Here is a 15523-nt window from a genome sequence, read left to right on the forward strand (position 1 = left end):
TATTAGAAATGTGGACTCATCAGACCACAGTTCACTTCAACACTTTGCGCCAGTCAGATGAGATCAGGCCCAGAGAAGCTGGCGTCATTTCTCTGTGTCGTTCATATATGGCTTTCGCTTAGCATGGTCGTGTTTTAACTTGCATTTCTACACGAAGTGACAAACTGTGTTAAATGACAATGATTTCCTAAAGTTTTCCTGAGACCTCGTGGCAAAAGTCTTTCCACGGTGATGCTAGTTTTTAATACAGTGCCGCAAGAGGGACCAAAAATCACGGGCATGCAATGTTGGAATTATGAGTTGCATATTTGTAAGTTGATCATTCATAAAATAAAATGTGATATTGTGTGCTTAACTTGATTCGACTTAAAATTACTAAATGATTTTTGTGGCCGAATTTGATTGATTATTTTTTCAGAATTTTTACAGAAGCGCCCGTACAGTTTGCATCATCCATTGACGTCATTTTGCTGAACAAGTGCAATAACAAATAATGTTGGCCCTCCCAACACACGTGGCATTATTTCCGTGCTTATATAATGAAGGAAATATGTGCAGCGGAAAGGAATGTTCTCATCAAATCACGCAGGATTTGTCGCGGGACCAAAAGGTTTGGCTGCAGAATGAAGTTCCCATCACTTGTTAACGTGTGCAGCCATCTGCAAGACACACTCGCATCATCTGCTTCATCTGGGCGTCACATCATTTTGGAAGCCCCCCAAGCACACTTTTTTTTTTTTTTGTGAAGGGGCTTGACAGCTAAGACAATATTATTCATTAACAGGAAATTTGGGATTTAGAGCTTTTAGGGCTAATGGCTTGCACACTACGGAGTAGAAAAAAAAGTATTGATATTTCGATGCTGATGATCGCATGTAATAGCGATGCTATACCAAGATTATACTAATCAGTAGCGTGGGTGTACAATGTTTAAGGTAAATATAGATTTGCATTACTAAATGTAAGTCTATGTAAGTGTTGTTTATATTTTATTTGTATGAAATACTCCTTAATGTTTTTTTTTTTCGTGACATATCTTTTCATTGGAATGCAAAAGTTTACCGTGTAGACTTATTTGAATTATTTAGTAACTGCATCATGATCTTATTAAGCTTCATCTCAATAGATCAGAATATGGTGGAAAAATTAATTAAATTCTGTAGTTTGATTCAAAACGTGATCCACATGTATTGATTCACTATAACGCACAGTGAAATATGTCATTTTTCTGTGATTTAGAAAAATTAACACTTTGCCCAAAGTTCACCCTCTCAATACAAAAACAATATTACATTGGTAGCAATTAAGGTGATTTTCTTTTTTTTTTTCTTTTTTCAGCATAGTAATTAGTTAGCAATTGGTCTTTTGAAAAGTACGATCAAAGTAAACGTTTCACTTTGTGATTTGAGCTATTGAAATAACTTTTCTACTTTATTCGAATGAATTAAAATGCACCTATCTGGATGATATGACATAACGTTCATGCCCTTATCGCAGTCCTACAATGTAGGACAGGACCCTTAAACGGGTTAGCGGACGAGGGAGCCAGCTAGATGACTCAAAGTCAAAGTGCCCGTGCCATTGCACGGACGCACTAACACAAACATTGAGAATGACACAAACTCAAGTCACCTCTTACACGTCCCAACATTTTTCACCAATCTGATGTCAGACAGTCTGCAGTAACTCTGATGATGAGTGAATAACACGCGTGGCGAGATAGACGAACAGATAGACAGGAAAGCACAGTGGATTAGATAGATAGATAGATATTGTTGAGTCGGAAGTTACCATCAGATGTGTGTGCGTGTGTGTGCGTGCGCGTCACTCCATTTGCACCCTTCTTTGACACATTATGTAAGCAGGAATTTGAAAATTATATTCAGTGAGGTAAACAACAACCTCCTGGTTTAGGGGCCAACCAATGGAGCGTTCTAAAAATACTGCACATATAGTACAGTAAAAGGCCCCAAATGCAGAAACAAAAAAATGCTAACTTTATATTAGTCAGTCCTTTTTAAAGATGTGATGCTTACAAACTTTTTTTTTTCTATGCCCTTTGTAAGAAATGGACCCAGGTCATGTGACGTTTAAATCATCGAAGGGCCTGCGTCTTCAGCACGGCGCCGTTTTCATCTCTTTGGATCCAAATGCAACTCAGCGGACCTCGTCCACGAATATCAACGTTCCGAGTGAACGTTTACATTGCTTGAGTCAATGTTGAACACGCACACAAGCGACTGAGTGTAATGTTGGCACTGTGACATAAAGTGGATATCGGAATGTCATGCCTGCGTCATGAAAACAAAAAAAATGTTGGAATGACATGAAGTCCACGCTCAGAGGAAAAGTGTTATGCTTTCGGTGGACGTATAATTAACGGTGAGTGGCCAGGGTAAATATAATGTAAGGTCATGGTGGCCAGAAGTATATTTAACTGGCCCCGCAATGTTTTGTTTAAAGAAACTGGATCACTCTTTGACTAATTCAACACACCTGGAAGTGAAAATGCCTCTTGAGTCTTTTGGATACAATTACCCCTATTCGAGATAGTTTTATAAATGAATCCAGGTTGGAATTATTGCTCTACTTTGTAGAGTTGTACAGTGGTGTCAAACAGTAAAAAATATTTGTGTTTTATGGAGAAACCACATTCATGATATTGCCATCCATTCATTTTTATGCAGCGTTGAATTGGGGCCCATCCCACATGCTGGGAGGGTACGTATAAATTCATACTCACATTCACACGGATGGAAAATTTAGTCTCTAATGAACCTCATATGCACATTTTTGGAATGGGATTCAGTCTGCAAGCTGACTTTTTGATTTTGTTTTGTTTAAATAATGGATCTACCAATGTGACAGAGTGATCATGTTAAGCGTAACAACATATGATGAAAATTACATAACATAAGTTATGTAATAAGATTTGTTCTGTAACAATCCACTGTTTCAGCGTCCACTGAAGAAAGTTTTTTTGTTTGATTGTTTTGAAGGAGCAGTTACCACATAATGACGGGGTTATCAAATAAAGTCATCCAAAAACATTTTTGATATTAAATGATTTAATCACACAATGCACAGACAGACATGAGAAATATAGTATGTGCGTAGATATTTGTCCACTTATAATAATGCATCAGGGTTTCACTATTTTTGCTGCATTTTAATCTTGACTGACTGACTTTGATAGGAACGCCAAAGACACTTTATAGCGATATTGACACAATCGTAGTAGTTTTATGTAATCATTCAAACAAACCCATCACCGTCTTGGCAGGGGCAATAATTACGCAACATTTCTGTTTGTTGACTAGTCTGAAGTGGAACTAATCTCATGTATGGAAGGGGATGTGTAATGTTCATGTGTATTCTATTACAAAGTATGTTCCATGTGACCCGGGGGTGTTCATGTAATGATGGCATCTGGTCGAGAAACAGGTGTGTCTTCCCGAACGAGACAGGTGTGCAGGGAGGAACGTGCACGACGAGGAACACACAAAACGCAACGCAAGGTGTACTTTCAACAGAAGCAATAACAAACAGCAACATCAGGATCATTTTCCGTGACTTGTTAAAATCGACTCTTACAACATCATTCATGTCATTTGAGTATATCATGTGTTACCGTTATAGCTTGGCAATTTGGGAATTGTGTGACCTTCGACTTGTGATTTGTTCACTTGTGACAGGAGAAAAGTGAAGGTGTAGGAGGTACACTGAGTGATGGGCCATGTCAACTAAAGGTGCCCACAAGTTTTATATTAATGTTTGCCCCTGAAAATATGCTGCATAGAAGAAATAAATCCTCCAGTTTTGAATTAGCATGTTTTGTTAGCAATGCAAATGAGCCGCGGTGGGCTTCATGGGTGTGTCGGTCTCATTGTGCAGTGGCTACAAGGGTCCATCGAAATTCCGTGACATCAAGAATTGTTGCAAAAAAAACAAAAAAAAACAAAACAGGGGACTTGCACCAAAATAGAGGCTTGTGCGGTCCATTCTGTAAGTTCCTCTAGTAAGATCGGTGGGTCAGGAAAAAAAAAAATCAGGACCAAGCGTTAGCAACAACTTAATGCTCGTTTTAGAACCAGACCAAAATTGTTATGTGCACCCCTGTACATACACATTCACCCATTTACACTCACATTCATGCCTGTGAACAATTTTGAGTCTTCCATGCATGTTACATGTTTTTGGAATGTGGTAGGAAGCCACAGTAGCCAGAAAAAAAAACACCCACATGTACAGTCCACATGAAGAGTAGAATGAAACCCTGAACCTCAGAACTGTGAGGAAAATGTGCTAACCACTAAACCTCTTTGTTGTCCTACCAAAAAAAAAAAAAATAATTCAAATCCTATCTTTAAAATAATTCTACTACAAGAATATGTTCTATGCAGGCCAACTAGTCTAAAATGACATTCTGATTAATATTGTGTTTGCAAAAAAAGAGTTAAGCAGTAAAATCCAGCCGTTTTTAGCCATCTCAAGGGTGGCCATTTTGTCACTTTTCATCACAATTGCTCAGGAATCAGATAACGACCAATCACGGCTCAGCTCCAGAAAACAGCTGAGCCGTGATTGGTCGTTACTTGAGCCCTGTGATGTCATTTGCAGTCGAATCAGAATGCCATGTTTAGACTAGTGAAGGCGAATGGAACATTTTATTGCAAAGATTTTTGGCCGATTGACTTCTCCTTTAACCAATTTCAGTATTCAGCATAAACCCACTGTAAACCAACAAAAATATAAAAGATGTGTATTACGCATTAGCCGCCGGTGTCAATCAAAAGCATTATTATCTTTGTACAAGTACAATATTAGTGTACTTGTAGATATTGTTCTGGCCAGTGAGTGCATGTTTTGTTTTCTCCCTCATTCATAATGTGACAAGACACCACCCCAGTGGTTTCCCCATGCACCCCCTCCACTCGCTATCTGATCTGCTCTTCTTCTGACTCTCCTTGCATTTGACACCTGTGACGAGACACACCACCAGCTCTCACTTCCCATGAGGCTTTTTGAAAACGGGTTGTGGTCTTTCGTATAGTATAAGTCTTGAATTCAGACAATTTACCTTCATTTCACCGCAGGTGACATTGATCATGTTCTATTCAGGAATGGTTTTCAAATACGTACGTTATGTGTACTATGTCAGTTTTTTTTATTTTATTTATTTTTTTTAAAGAGTGACTTTTGAGGGGGAAAACACCGTAACTGTATTGTCCTAAGGTTACATCGTTTTCAACCAATCACGGCTCACCTGTTCTCTGAATTTGGTCATGTGACATTTGCAAGCTTAGGCACTGTGATGTCATTTTTAGTCGATAGCAGGCGCCAAAGTGGCCGCTCTCTGATATGGATAAAAACGTGTGGATTTTGCTGCTTAACTCATATTTGACGAATACAATTTTTCTCAGAAGGCCGTGTTTAGACAAAGTGGGGCTCATTCTTGTCAAGAAAAGGTTAGGACTTGACTTCCCCAGTAACAAAAGGCAACCTTTTTATGAACATGGAATTTAATGATGAATCATTGGTATCTTTAATTGTAATTTGGATCGTGCGGACATCCTTGGAAAAATGTCTCCATTGTAAATTCAACAAGCCTCACCACAAAGAAGCCCTCATAACCACAGTTTTTTTTTTTTCTTCCAGTGAACTCGATTGATTGTTTGAATTTAAAAATAATCACAAACAACCGCCACGTTTGTTCTTCCCACATTGCCACTCAACCTTCTGGGATCCATCTCAGATACAATGTCACCCGAAACCCATCACGAGCTGCAGACAGAACCTGGAAAAAAGAGGAAGCGAGACATTTTTATGGCACTGAGTTAGAATGGATGAAAGGAAGAGGGAGGATAAGTGGGACAGAAGATGGATGAGATGAAGGGGAAGGAGGACACACTGAGCTGGTTGCCTTCCAGGTGATTAGAGACATTTGTTCTCACACCCATCAAATGTGAATTAAACCGAGTCTGATCTTTCTCTCTCTCTCTCACACGTGAAGCGAAATGACCGGCTCAAGACACTCATGATTGATTGAGTCTGGATTATTTTGACGCCTTTATCGGGTCCTTTTAAAAGCGAGGGTACTCCTCATTCAATGCTTTCAAAGAAAATGAAATACAACAAAGCCGCTAAAATCAAACACGATCGTAGCAAGGGCGACTTCTGATTTGTCGATACGTATCAAGTCTCAAAAATAGGTGGTTTGACATCACTCTTTTCGCGTCAAAATTCATTGGGATTAACAGAAAAAAATCCTCCAGGAAGTTAGAACCTTGCTCCTCGAAATAAGTCAAAAAATCAAACCTTGCGTGTCTTTACAATCCTTTTTGTTGCACAGAAGATAATGGAAATAATGCGCTACAAGGGCAAACAGTAGCTATTGTAAAAGTAACCCACGACAAATGTTTAAAAAACACTTTAACAATCCTGTCATTGAAAAAATGTCATCAATTTATTCAAAAATGAACAACCATAATTGAAAAACAAACACAAAGAGCTCTTTTCCTCCAAGCCATCCATGGTACTTTTTTGCACTGGCATCACATCCAAAAATCACGCACATACACATACACACACACAAAAACAGGATATTTTCTATGATTTTGTTGTCACGTGGCAACACGAGGTTGCAAAATATACAAATAAGATTAGTGTGCAGTCAGGTGATATTACTGTACAATGCTCCTCTGTATGGTCTTGTGTAAACGTGTTTCTATCCCTAGATGACATTCCAAAGCTGTGAGAAGAACATTAGAACATGTCGTAATGAACTGGATCCGATACTTACCTGTGTTCTCAAAGGTTTTGGAACCTTCTTGTGCAGGATTGTGTTTATCTCTATTCCGATGCAGACAGATAATTGAAGGCATGCGTCATCATAGTTTAAAGCTCTCCCTATTTACAGACAGAAAAATGATGAGGTTTCTCAAATTAAAATGTCAAATCGGTATATTTTCGGTCACACATACTGAAGTTCATTTTCGAAATTGGTAATTATTCGTTTATTCATACACATTTGAGATTTCCTTATTCCTTAGTATTCAATATAAAAAATACAAAATTGGAAATAAATCAAAACAGCGCCATCTACTGGACGTCTTTGTCAAATTCCGACGAACTAGCCAACTAATCTACTATGTCAGGCAGATCCCACAAGACCTGCTGCGTATCACCTGAGCTTTACACCCAATGGCACACCTGTTCACACGCTAGGCCACGCCTCTTTCTCACCCCCCCAACCCACCATGATGACTCTTTATCAAACCTGTTCCACCAGCTCCTTGAACAAAAAAACCAAAAAAAACGCACCCGGCGCCGTAACTTGCAAATGTCAAAGGAGCCACAACCAAAGTGTCTCCCATTGTTTGTCTTCACGGTGTATATCAACGTGTACAGTGCAGGAGTCATTTTCTCCACAAAGTGGTTTGTTGCCATGGGCTGTTGGTAAGAATCTAGGCAGAGGACAAAGGCAGAGTCAGCATCGAGGCCACGCCACAATAGTTATGTGAAGGTTTAACCATTATTTGTGCTGGAATCATACACACATTAGCTCACCGCAATTTGAGAAAAAAGAAGAGAAAGAAAAAAACGTTTATGTATACTACATATCAAGTATTGGATATGGCTAAACACTGGAAAGAATGTTCGCCGAGAACACTGCACGCTCAAGAGCCTCAAAGAAAACAAAAGGTGCTGAATTTGAAAATATCAGGCTATGCCGATGCCATTTTACTGTCGCGGCGGTGGGGAACGTGCCATGCCTTCAAAAATATATTCAGTGCGTTTTACAGACCCATGTGAAGGACAGATGTGCGGAATTGGTATTCTCAACCCCATTCGATTGTGTTGCGTTCAAAATATGTCCTGTCCTGTCCTGTTCTGCGACAAACACATAAACAAAACAAGCTGCTGAACTTTTCATTCATGAGTCGTGCTCGGCCGGCAAAGAGCAACTGGAAAACACATGACGCTTCATTCAAAATGGAAGGATTAAAAATACAGGTTGCAGTGCCCTAAGTTGACGTGACATAGCTGCTTTCAAGTCGAATTTGAACTGCTGACTCCAATTTTCAACCAGTGGTCATCAACATGGGGTACCAGGTAGCCTCAAAAGACCCCATGAGCAGCCTATGGGAAACTTCTAAAAATAACTCATCCTGCGATGGGGCATCGTGATTTTCTAGGAATCTTGCTTTGTTGAACCCTAAAATTGAAAAACTTCAATCCCCAACACTAACTTCAATAACGTAAATTTAAAAACAAAACCCCAAGATGAAGTCCTAACTTTTAAGTTTTAATACAAAATAACGTTCTGCTAAGCTTAATTTATTTGGCGTTGCTTTTCTTATAGTGTACTTCTATCTGATCCATTTAGCTATCTAACAGCCAGTCTGAGCCAGCACTGATTTGCATATTGGAATTAATGTTGTGCTGTGGAAATAATGTAAGACTCAAATCAGATTTTTATTCAGACATGATTCGTGACCACCTCTGGCTACCATGTAGCATTGGCACTGATGTTGATTGGTTCTGTTTGCCGTCTATATTGTAAATGTATTCATGGGCGGGCTGCTCTCTCAAAATTGCGGGCCGGTGTATTGTGTTAAAATGGAGGAAAATGAAAAAGACGCCGGCCCACTGGGCATCTGCCCTGCATGCCAGATGGCCATTCCAGCCCTGCCAGGAGCCTGTCCTAGCTGTGCAGCACACCTTAGACTGGTCGGCAGCCAATTGCAGCGCACATACAAACGACTCATAATCACACCTAAGGATGACTTTAAGTTTTCAGTGAATGAACTCTGGTCAAATTCTGACTGACCGCATTTGCATCACATTGATGTATTGATTAGATTACAAATTATGCTACCTCAGCAAAGAGCGACAAAAATCAGTTGTTTCACTTATCTGCAATTAATGAATGTTAATGTTCCGCTTTGGTTCTACCGGACCTGATTTCCAGACGGATATTAAACTATACAAACAGAGAAACAAGTTGAGGCAGAGCATTTGCTGGAGCCGGTTTGCAGCTGCTGCACAGGGACGGTTATGCCTGTGAGGCAGAGATGTTTGCAATGCCTCTTATGTCTGTAAAAGTTGTTCCATCCCATTTGCTTCGGCCTCAAAATTGAATCAACAAAGACAGAGAAAAAGTCCAAGGTGATGTGTCCGTTCTCATTATGCATTTTCACGAGAATTAACTGTGATTCAAGGATATTTCCAGGATGGCTCCCCTACAGGAAGGCCTCCTGCGTTGAGTATCAGAAGCAGGAATACCAACTTGTTCCTCTATATCAGAGCCAATGAGGTCACAAAGAAAGGTAGGTAGGAATCATGTCCTTGGACACGCAATACCCACAGAAGAAGCGTCACTTTTATTCTATTAATATGCTGTCACATTAGCCTCTCCCATTGGGGAAGGGGAAATTACACTCATTCTGATGACTAAATACAGATGAGTGAGGAGATTATGATCATGATTGCTTTAAAAAATTAAAAAATAAAAATTATATATATATGATCTGCATGACCTGTGAGCACAAGTGTGCTCGCCATCTTTTACAGTATTTGCTTGCTCCCTTTTTCCACCAACTCTCTTATCTGTGTTATCCTCTCCTCTCCTGCATGCTTGCACATCCTCACTGGCTTGTTGGTATTCATGCAGTACAGCTCAATGGTATCTCTGTGTCACACGAATCCATCACAGGGCCCCCATGAAAAAAAAACGAAAAAAAAAACTATTACCCCCAGAACTCCTCCGTCTGGGTGTGATTCCGGGCATTGGGATGCCTAGAAAGTGCGCCTTGCGGTCATTCCCAGTTTCCATGGCATCCCCCCCCCCCCTAGAATCAAAAGGAGGTTTTCTTTGAGCCTGGTGTGTGTTTGTGAAGCTCGCGTGAAAAGATGGCTGTGTATCCTGGAGGTCCTGGGCCCACTGACAGCCGCTTCGCACTTCTACCCTGCTCCAGTTGTGAGATGTGGAAAGGGAAACACAAAAGCAGCATGCATCAGTTAAGAGCTTGGGGGAGTGGGTCAAAAACAGACCAATGTGCACACATTGTAACCAAACATGAATGACATGATCATGCATTAATGTAAGCTGGAAAAAAACTCCACACAGTAATGCCTGATATGATTTAAGAGCCTACATAGCGTACTCACAAATAGTTCAGAATTCCATTTGTACGGCAAATGTTTACATATGACTCATCTCTTTGCTATTGGCACTCCTTATGATTTCTTTATCCGCATCTGAAGGATCTTCTACCCACCTTCTTGGAAGCTTCTGTTCAACGCCCACGGTGACTCACCGGCAGGTAAGGAGTTGGTCACTCCTGCCGACATCCAGAGAGGATTCCCTAAGAATGTGCAGAAAGTCACCAATAAGACTCCTTAACGCATTCATTACCAGCCAAGATAAAAAAATGTATTTTTGACGGATTTATCCGTCAATGGCAGCCTATGAGTTAATCTGACAAAATCCATCCATCCATTTTATTTTTTGTCGCTTGTCTTCATTTGGGTCACATCATGGGCCCTGATCATTGGAGAAAAACAAACATTTATTTCACAATTTATTTTGGTTTTTGGGGACATTTATTCCTCCTGTTGAGTTTCTTACCAACAATCTCATTGGTCCATCGTTTTACATTATTTTTAAAAAACAAAGAGGAAGAAATAAGGCTGAGGAATACATTTAACCCCCCACCACCACCCCTCTACATTTCCAACAGGAGGGTAACGAGAATGTTTCATTCATCATAAGTGCTTCACACTAACTGAATATGACATGTTGGGCTTTTTAAAGCTTCGAATCACGTTGTTTGAATCACAGCACAGTTGAAGGAGATATTTCTGCTGTAACCAGTACTACCATGCTTTTCCAGTTATCTCAAATGAAGTTCTTGGCTACCTCGAGAATGTCAAGTTAAAGTGCAAGGAGGGCGAAGGTGCCCGTCAGCGTCTAATTTATGCCCCCCTCGCGCCTCACCCCTGATTATTATTCACTCACTTCACTACCAAGCCAAGTCAGTGAACTGCTATTTAATCAAGCCCACGTTTTCCACCATTCCATGTTTCAAGGGCTCCTCGTGTACGACACACAATGTAGGTTTGTTCACAGTTATTATTTTAGCACCGCTGTGAATACAATAATTCCGCTAAGGATCATATCATTCCTAAACAAGCACGGGGTAACTGTTGTGAAATTTTACCACTGAAATGAAAAGGGGCTGACTCGGCTTCTAGGCTGTCAGCTGAAAGCCTTACTTTGCACTATATATATATATATATATATATATATATATATATATATATATATATATATATATATATATATATATATATATATATATATATATATATATATATATATATATATATATATATATATATATATATATATATATGTATATATGTATATATATAAATATATATACATATATATAAATATATATACATATATATATATAAATATATATATATATATAAATATATATATATATATATATATATATATATATAAATATATATATATATATACATATATATATATATATATATATATATATATATATATATATACATAGCAGCTTCATTTCTATTGTGGCATTTGAAAAAAGCACCTGAGACTCCCCACATCGTGGCAGATGGAGGAGCAACCACACACCCACTCAGGTTTAGAGGCTTCGCTCCAAGGGGCCAAACATAACAATAACCTTTGGATTTGTACTGCGTTTTGTGAATTTGCACGGAGAAGTTCCATGTTACAAGTCCAATGAAAGCAGACCAGAAACACATTATGAATGCTGGAAGTTAAAAAGAGTAATTTGTTAATCTAATTTGAGGGGTCAAAGAAATGTGACCCGTTGCACATTGACTTTTGAATGACAACTTGCCAGCATGTTCTCAGTACACGTAAAGCAAATATGAGCCCCATTCTGAAGTGCGCATTATTTATTTTAAAAACTATTTATTTTCATTTTGTAGTTACAATGTACAATGCAGGACTAGATATGCTCTTTACTTCTTCCTACTCTCCTTTGAACATTCAAACTGTGCTTATAGCGACCGTTTATGTCTTCACTTCTTTTAATTTCTTTTACTTCCGACGACATTATTTTTCTGTATTCTCTTCATGTTTATATGTTCAGTAAAACAAGTGTACGCGGGCACAGTAAAATACAGTCTTCTCTCTCCCTCTGCTGGACATAGTTCTCCTCTGCAGCCTTTTTGTTTTACATTTATTATACTATTTTATTTTATTATTTATTCATTTATTTGAAAATTGCGAGGAAATATGTATCAAATTAAAATATGTATACGCAACGACTACTTTTTTCGCAACGAGTAGTAAAAAATAGTCCGCTATTTCCGGTTTATTACCAAAGACGATACATTGGAAACAAGATAATATCCGCTAACACTGAGACCACCATGCATATGAACGCCTTTTAATCACCAATATTCATTTATTGAAAAGGCCAAATGTGTACTTATTGTGTTTAAATAACACAACTGTAATTATTCGACAGCTAAAACCACATGATGCACACTCTGTCTTGTATAGTTCTTAGAAATTGCGGTTCCACGTTAAACCCGGAAATGTACTTGGGTGTCGTTGCGTTTATGTTTGTTTACGTCAGAGCGAGGAATGAATGGCCTTTCGACTCGAGGGCAAGGATATCACTTTTTTAACTTTATTCTACACTCACTTTCATTGGGAGTTCGACTGGGTCTACTATATGCAGCTTATCAGTAATGTACGGTTATCGTTTTGTTGCGTTTCATGATATTTTACCGGTGAAAATAGGTACTGTACTCTAAAATAAATTGATGATACGACACATTACAGTCTATTTAAAATGTGGGGTGTCGTATCACTACTTTTGCAAGTGGTTAATTGTGGGAATGTCAAGAGACAGGCATCCGTAATAATGTAATTATAACGGACAGCTAATATTTGTTTCGTCCAGTCAGGTTGTTTTGTACTTGACACGATTGGCCTGAAGCCAGAAAAAGAATAAAGTTTGTCAAATTGGGCCCGATTATCCCGTATCACGTGTACCCAGCGTCCAATAAAAGAGCTCTGATGATGTTGCGTAATTGTTGTGTGACATTTTTGTTTTGTTCTTCTTCATGTGTCAAAGAACCTTTTGTCTCAACATGTTTTGTGTTTAAGAACCATTACTGATGACTTTACTGACATGACGTTTTTTTTTCAAGGTCAGGCTTCAGTTACCACTGGTGGTTGCCCGTGGCAATGGCCATCGTGTTGGTGGGTCTCCCATACTCCATTTCCCTGACTGCCCAGTTGATGCTTGGCTGGCCCACCAAACCGGGCTATAAAAAGTACCTGGAAGCTGTAAAACCGAGGTAATTTCAAAACAACTATGTTTGCTCTGAAGTAACAAAGTTTGATTCCTCTTTACCTGACACTTTCTATATCAACCAGGCGAATTTACTGCATAACAAGCGCTGTCTTGGAGTCACTGAAATGCCTGCAATATGGACTGCTTTACTTCCAGGTCAAGTCATGGTACGAGAGTGGCAAGAACAGAATCCACTATGAAAAGGTGTGTTTTGTATAATTTCTTTCATGTTTTTTTCAAACATTCTTTAAAAATGTAGTGCTTTTTATGATGTGAGGCACACTTCCTCTGAGTGGCAGCTAGAGAAATATCATAAAAAAACATCCTCCTATTCTTGGTGCACCCCGGACTGGTTGCCATCCATTGCAAGCACAGGTCGTACCTGAAAACACACAGGTCTACCTGATTCTTGATTCTAATTGAGAACCTTTCAGCTGTGATGCGGACTTGCAAACCTTAAACTACACATGAAGGGTCAGTAGATGCACAATCCTGGGGAAGTGGTCCGTCTCAGATCTTGTCCTGGTTGGTCCATACTGCAACAGCCTCAGTTGGATCATCATCATTTAGCACCCTCTACAGGAGTTGGAAGGGGAGAGGAGGCGAGAAGCATCAGTAAAAAAAGGCCAAAATCTTGGTGTCAGGGCGTAAGGCAGTGCAAGAGGCTATTTGAAAACTCGTGTTTAAAATAAATACTAGGCAGTAAAAATGAGTTTTACATTTAGATTTAAACATTTGTACTGAGCTAGTTGCTATAATGACCGCAGAATAACAAAGATTGAAATAGAAAGCAAATCGAGGATGCTCTACATTGAAGTCACCAAAAGACTGTCATGTTGCCAGCGTAAATCTCAGTACAGAGCATTTTTTTTGCAAAATATTTAGAAATATTGTTCTTTCCCTTTTTTGGACTTCGGCAAATGCTTCTGCGTTCTGACTTTAAAGGGTATCACATTCGGACGGCGTGGGAACAAGCTTGACCTGTATCGCCCTCCCGGGTTGTCTGAAGCTAAGGCAGCGCCACCGCCGCTGGTGGTATTTGTCTACGGCGGTGCCTGGTGCTCCGGAGAACGATACATTTACTGTCTGCTGGCACGACACCTGTCTAAAGAACTCAAAGCAACCGTCATTTGTCCCGACTACACTACTTATCCAAAGGTCAGAACCCAAACCTAAACCTTCTACCACTCTCCAAGGCTAAAATATAAAGAGTTATGAGTTGAAACATGACTTTAGGAAATCAGAATCTATGATACTGACCACAGATTATTTTTGATTGTCAGATGAACGTTTTAGGGATGGTACAAGATATTGCCGACTGCCTGATTTGGGCTCAAGAGAGTGGACCAGAGTTGAATTTTGACAAAGTAAGAACAATTATTTGTCATGACATGTACTGACTTTTTTTACTCAACGAGTTCACTTCTGTAGTAGCAGTAATGTGTCAGAAGGGACACATTGGATTCTCTCATACGCCAATGGATGAAAGCACAAGCGCTTTTTCGCCACCCAGTGTTGAAGTTGGTAAATGGCTCTTTTGGCAGTTTTGGCCCCTTGATTTTGATTAATTCTGCCTGAAAAAATAAAATAGAAAAATATATACACATATATAATGTGGAAAAAATAAAAAAACAAATGCTTTCCAAGCCCAAAAATGTGGTGATAAACATTCTATGTTTTTCAAAACGTAAAAACATGGGGAAATGTTGGAGAAAAATCTCTGAAAAAATAATGTTGGTTTCTTGTTTAACGGTTTTGTGCTGTCCTTGAATGGTAATTTTTAACAAGAGAGCCCTTTGCACTTTTTTTGTTGTTTGCTTCTTTGTTATTGGATGAGATAGAACTATACACGCATTGAGAAAACGTATTATCAAAAATGAAATGTATTAAGACCACGTATTTTGAAATGAGTATTTTTGTCATACATCTGGTTTGGAAGTGCATGGTCCTATGTGTCCCCGAGTTACACTGAGAAAATTTTTTTTTATAGAGACACAAAATTCCTTGTAGGTGCATTAATTATGTAAATTAGACCCACTGTTTGGTCACAGGGGGACAAATGCGCCGACCAAGACACATTTTCAGAAATTGATTGCTTGATAGTGAAGTCCAAATCTTCCTACGACAACAGCGTTCCACTC

At 39.1% G+C, this 15523-nt stretch overlaps 1 protein-coding gene across 6 annotated transcripts in view; it reads left to right on the top strand.

Moving 5' to 3' along the window:
* LOC148343873 (uncharacterized) overlaps window positions 1–15523 on the top strand; it is a 33529-nt gene that overhangs the window by 16694 nt on the left and 1312 nt on the right. The window contains exons 2-7 of one of the 6 annotated variants that reach the window (XM_088306937.1): window positions 9225–9332; window positions 10270–10328; window positions 13237–13386; window positions 13466–13586; window positions 14328–14540; window positions 14666–14749. In XM_088306937.1, coding sequence (XP_088163063.1) covers window positions 13274–13386; window positions 13466–13586; window positions 14328–14540; window positions 14666–14749 — 531 coding nt within the window. In that variant the 5' untranslated portion in view covers window positions 9225–9332; window positions 10270–10328; window positions 13237–13273. Of the gene's footprint in view, window positions 1–9224; window positions 9333–10269; window positions 10329–12655; window positions 12824–13236; window positions 13387–13465; window positions 13587–14327; window positions 14541–14665; window positions 14750–15523 lie in introns of those variants that run through there. The other 5 variants (XM_088306918.1, XM_088306912.1, XM_088306946.1 and 2 more) reach the window with 5 other exon arrangements.

This window comes from Idiotropiscis lumnitzeri, chromosome 1, assembly GCF_059441095.1.
Source record: "Idiotropiscis lumnitzeri isolate Australia: NSW breed Sydney's pygmy pipehorse chromosome 1, RoL_Ilum_1.0, whole genome shotgun sequence".
Lineage (NCBI taxonomy): Eukaryota > Metazoa > Chordata > Actinopteri > Syngnathiformes > Syngnathidae > Idiotropiscis > Idiotropiscis lumnitzeri.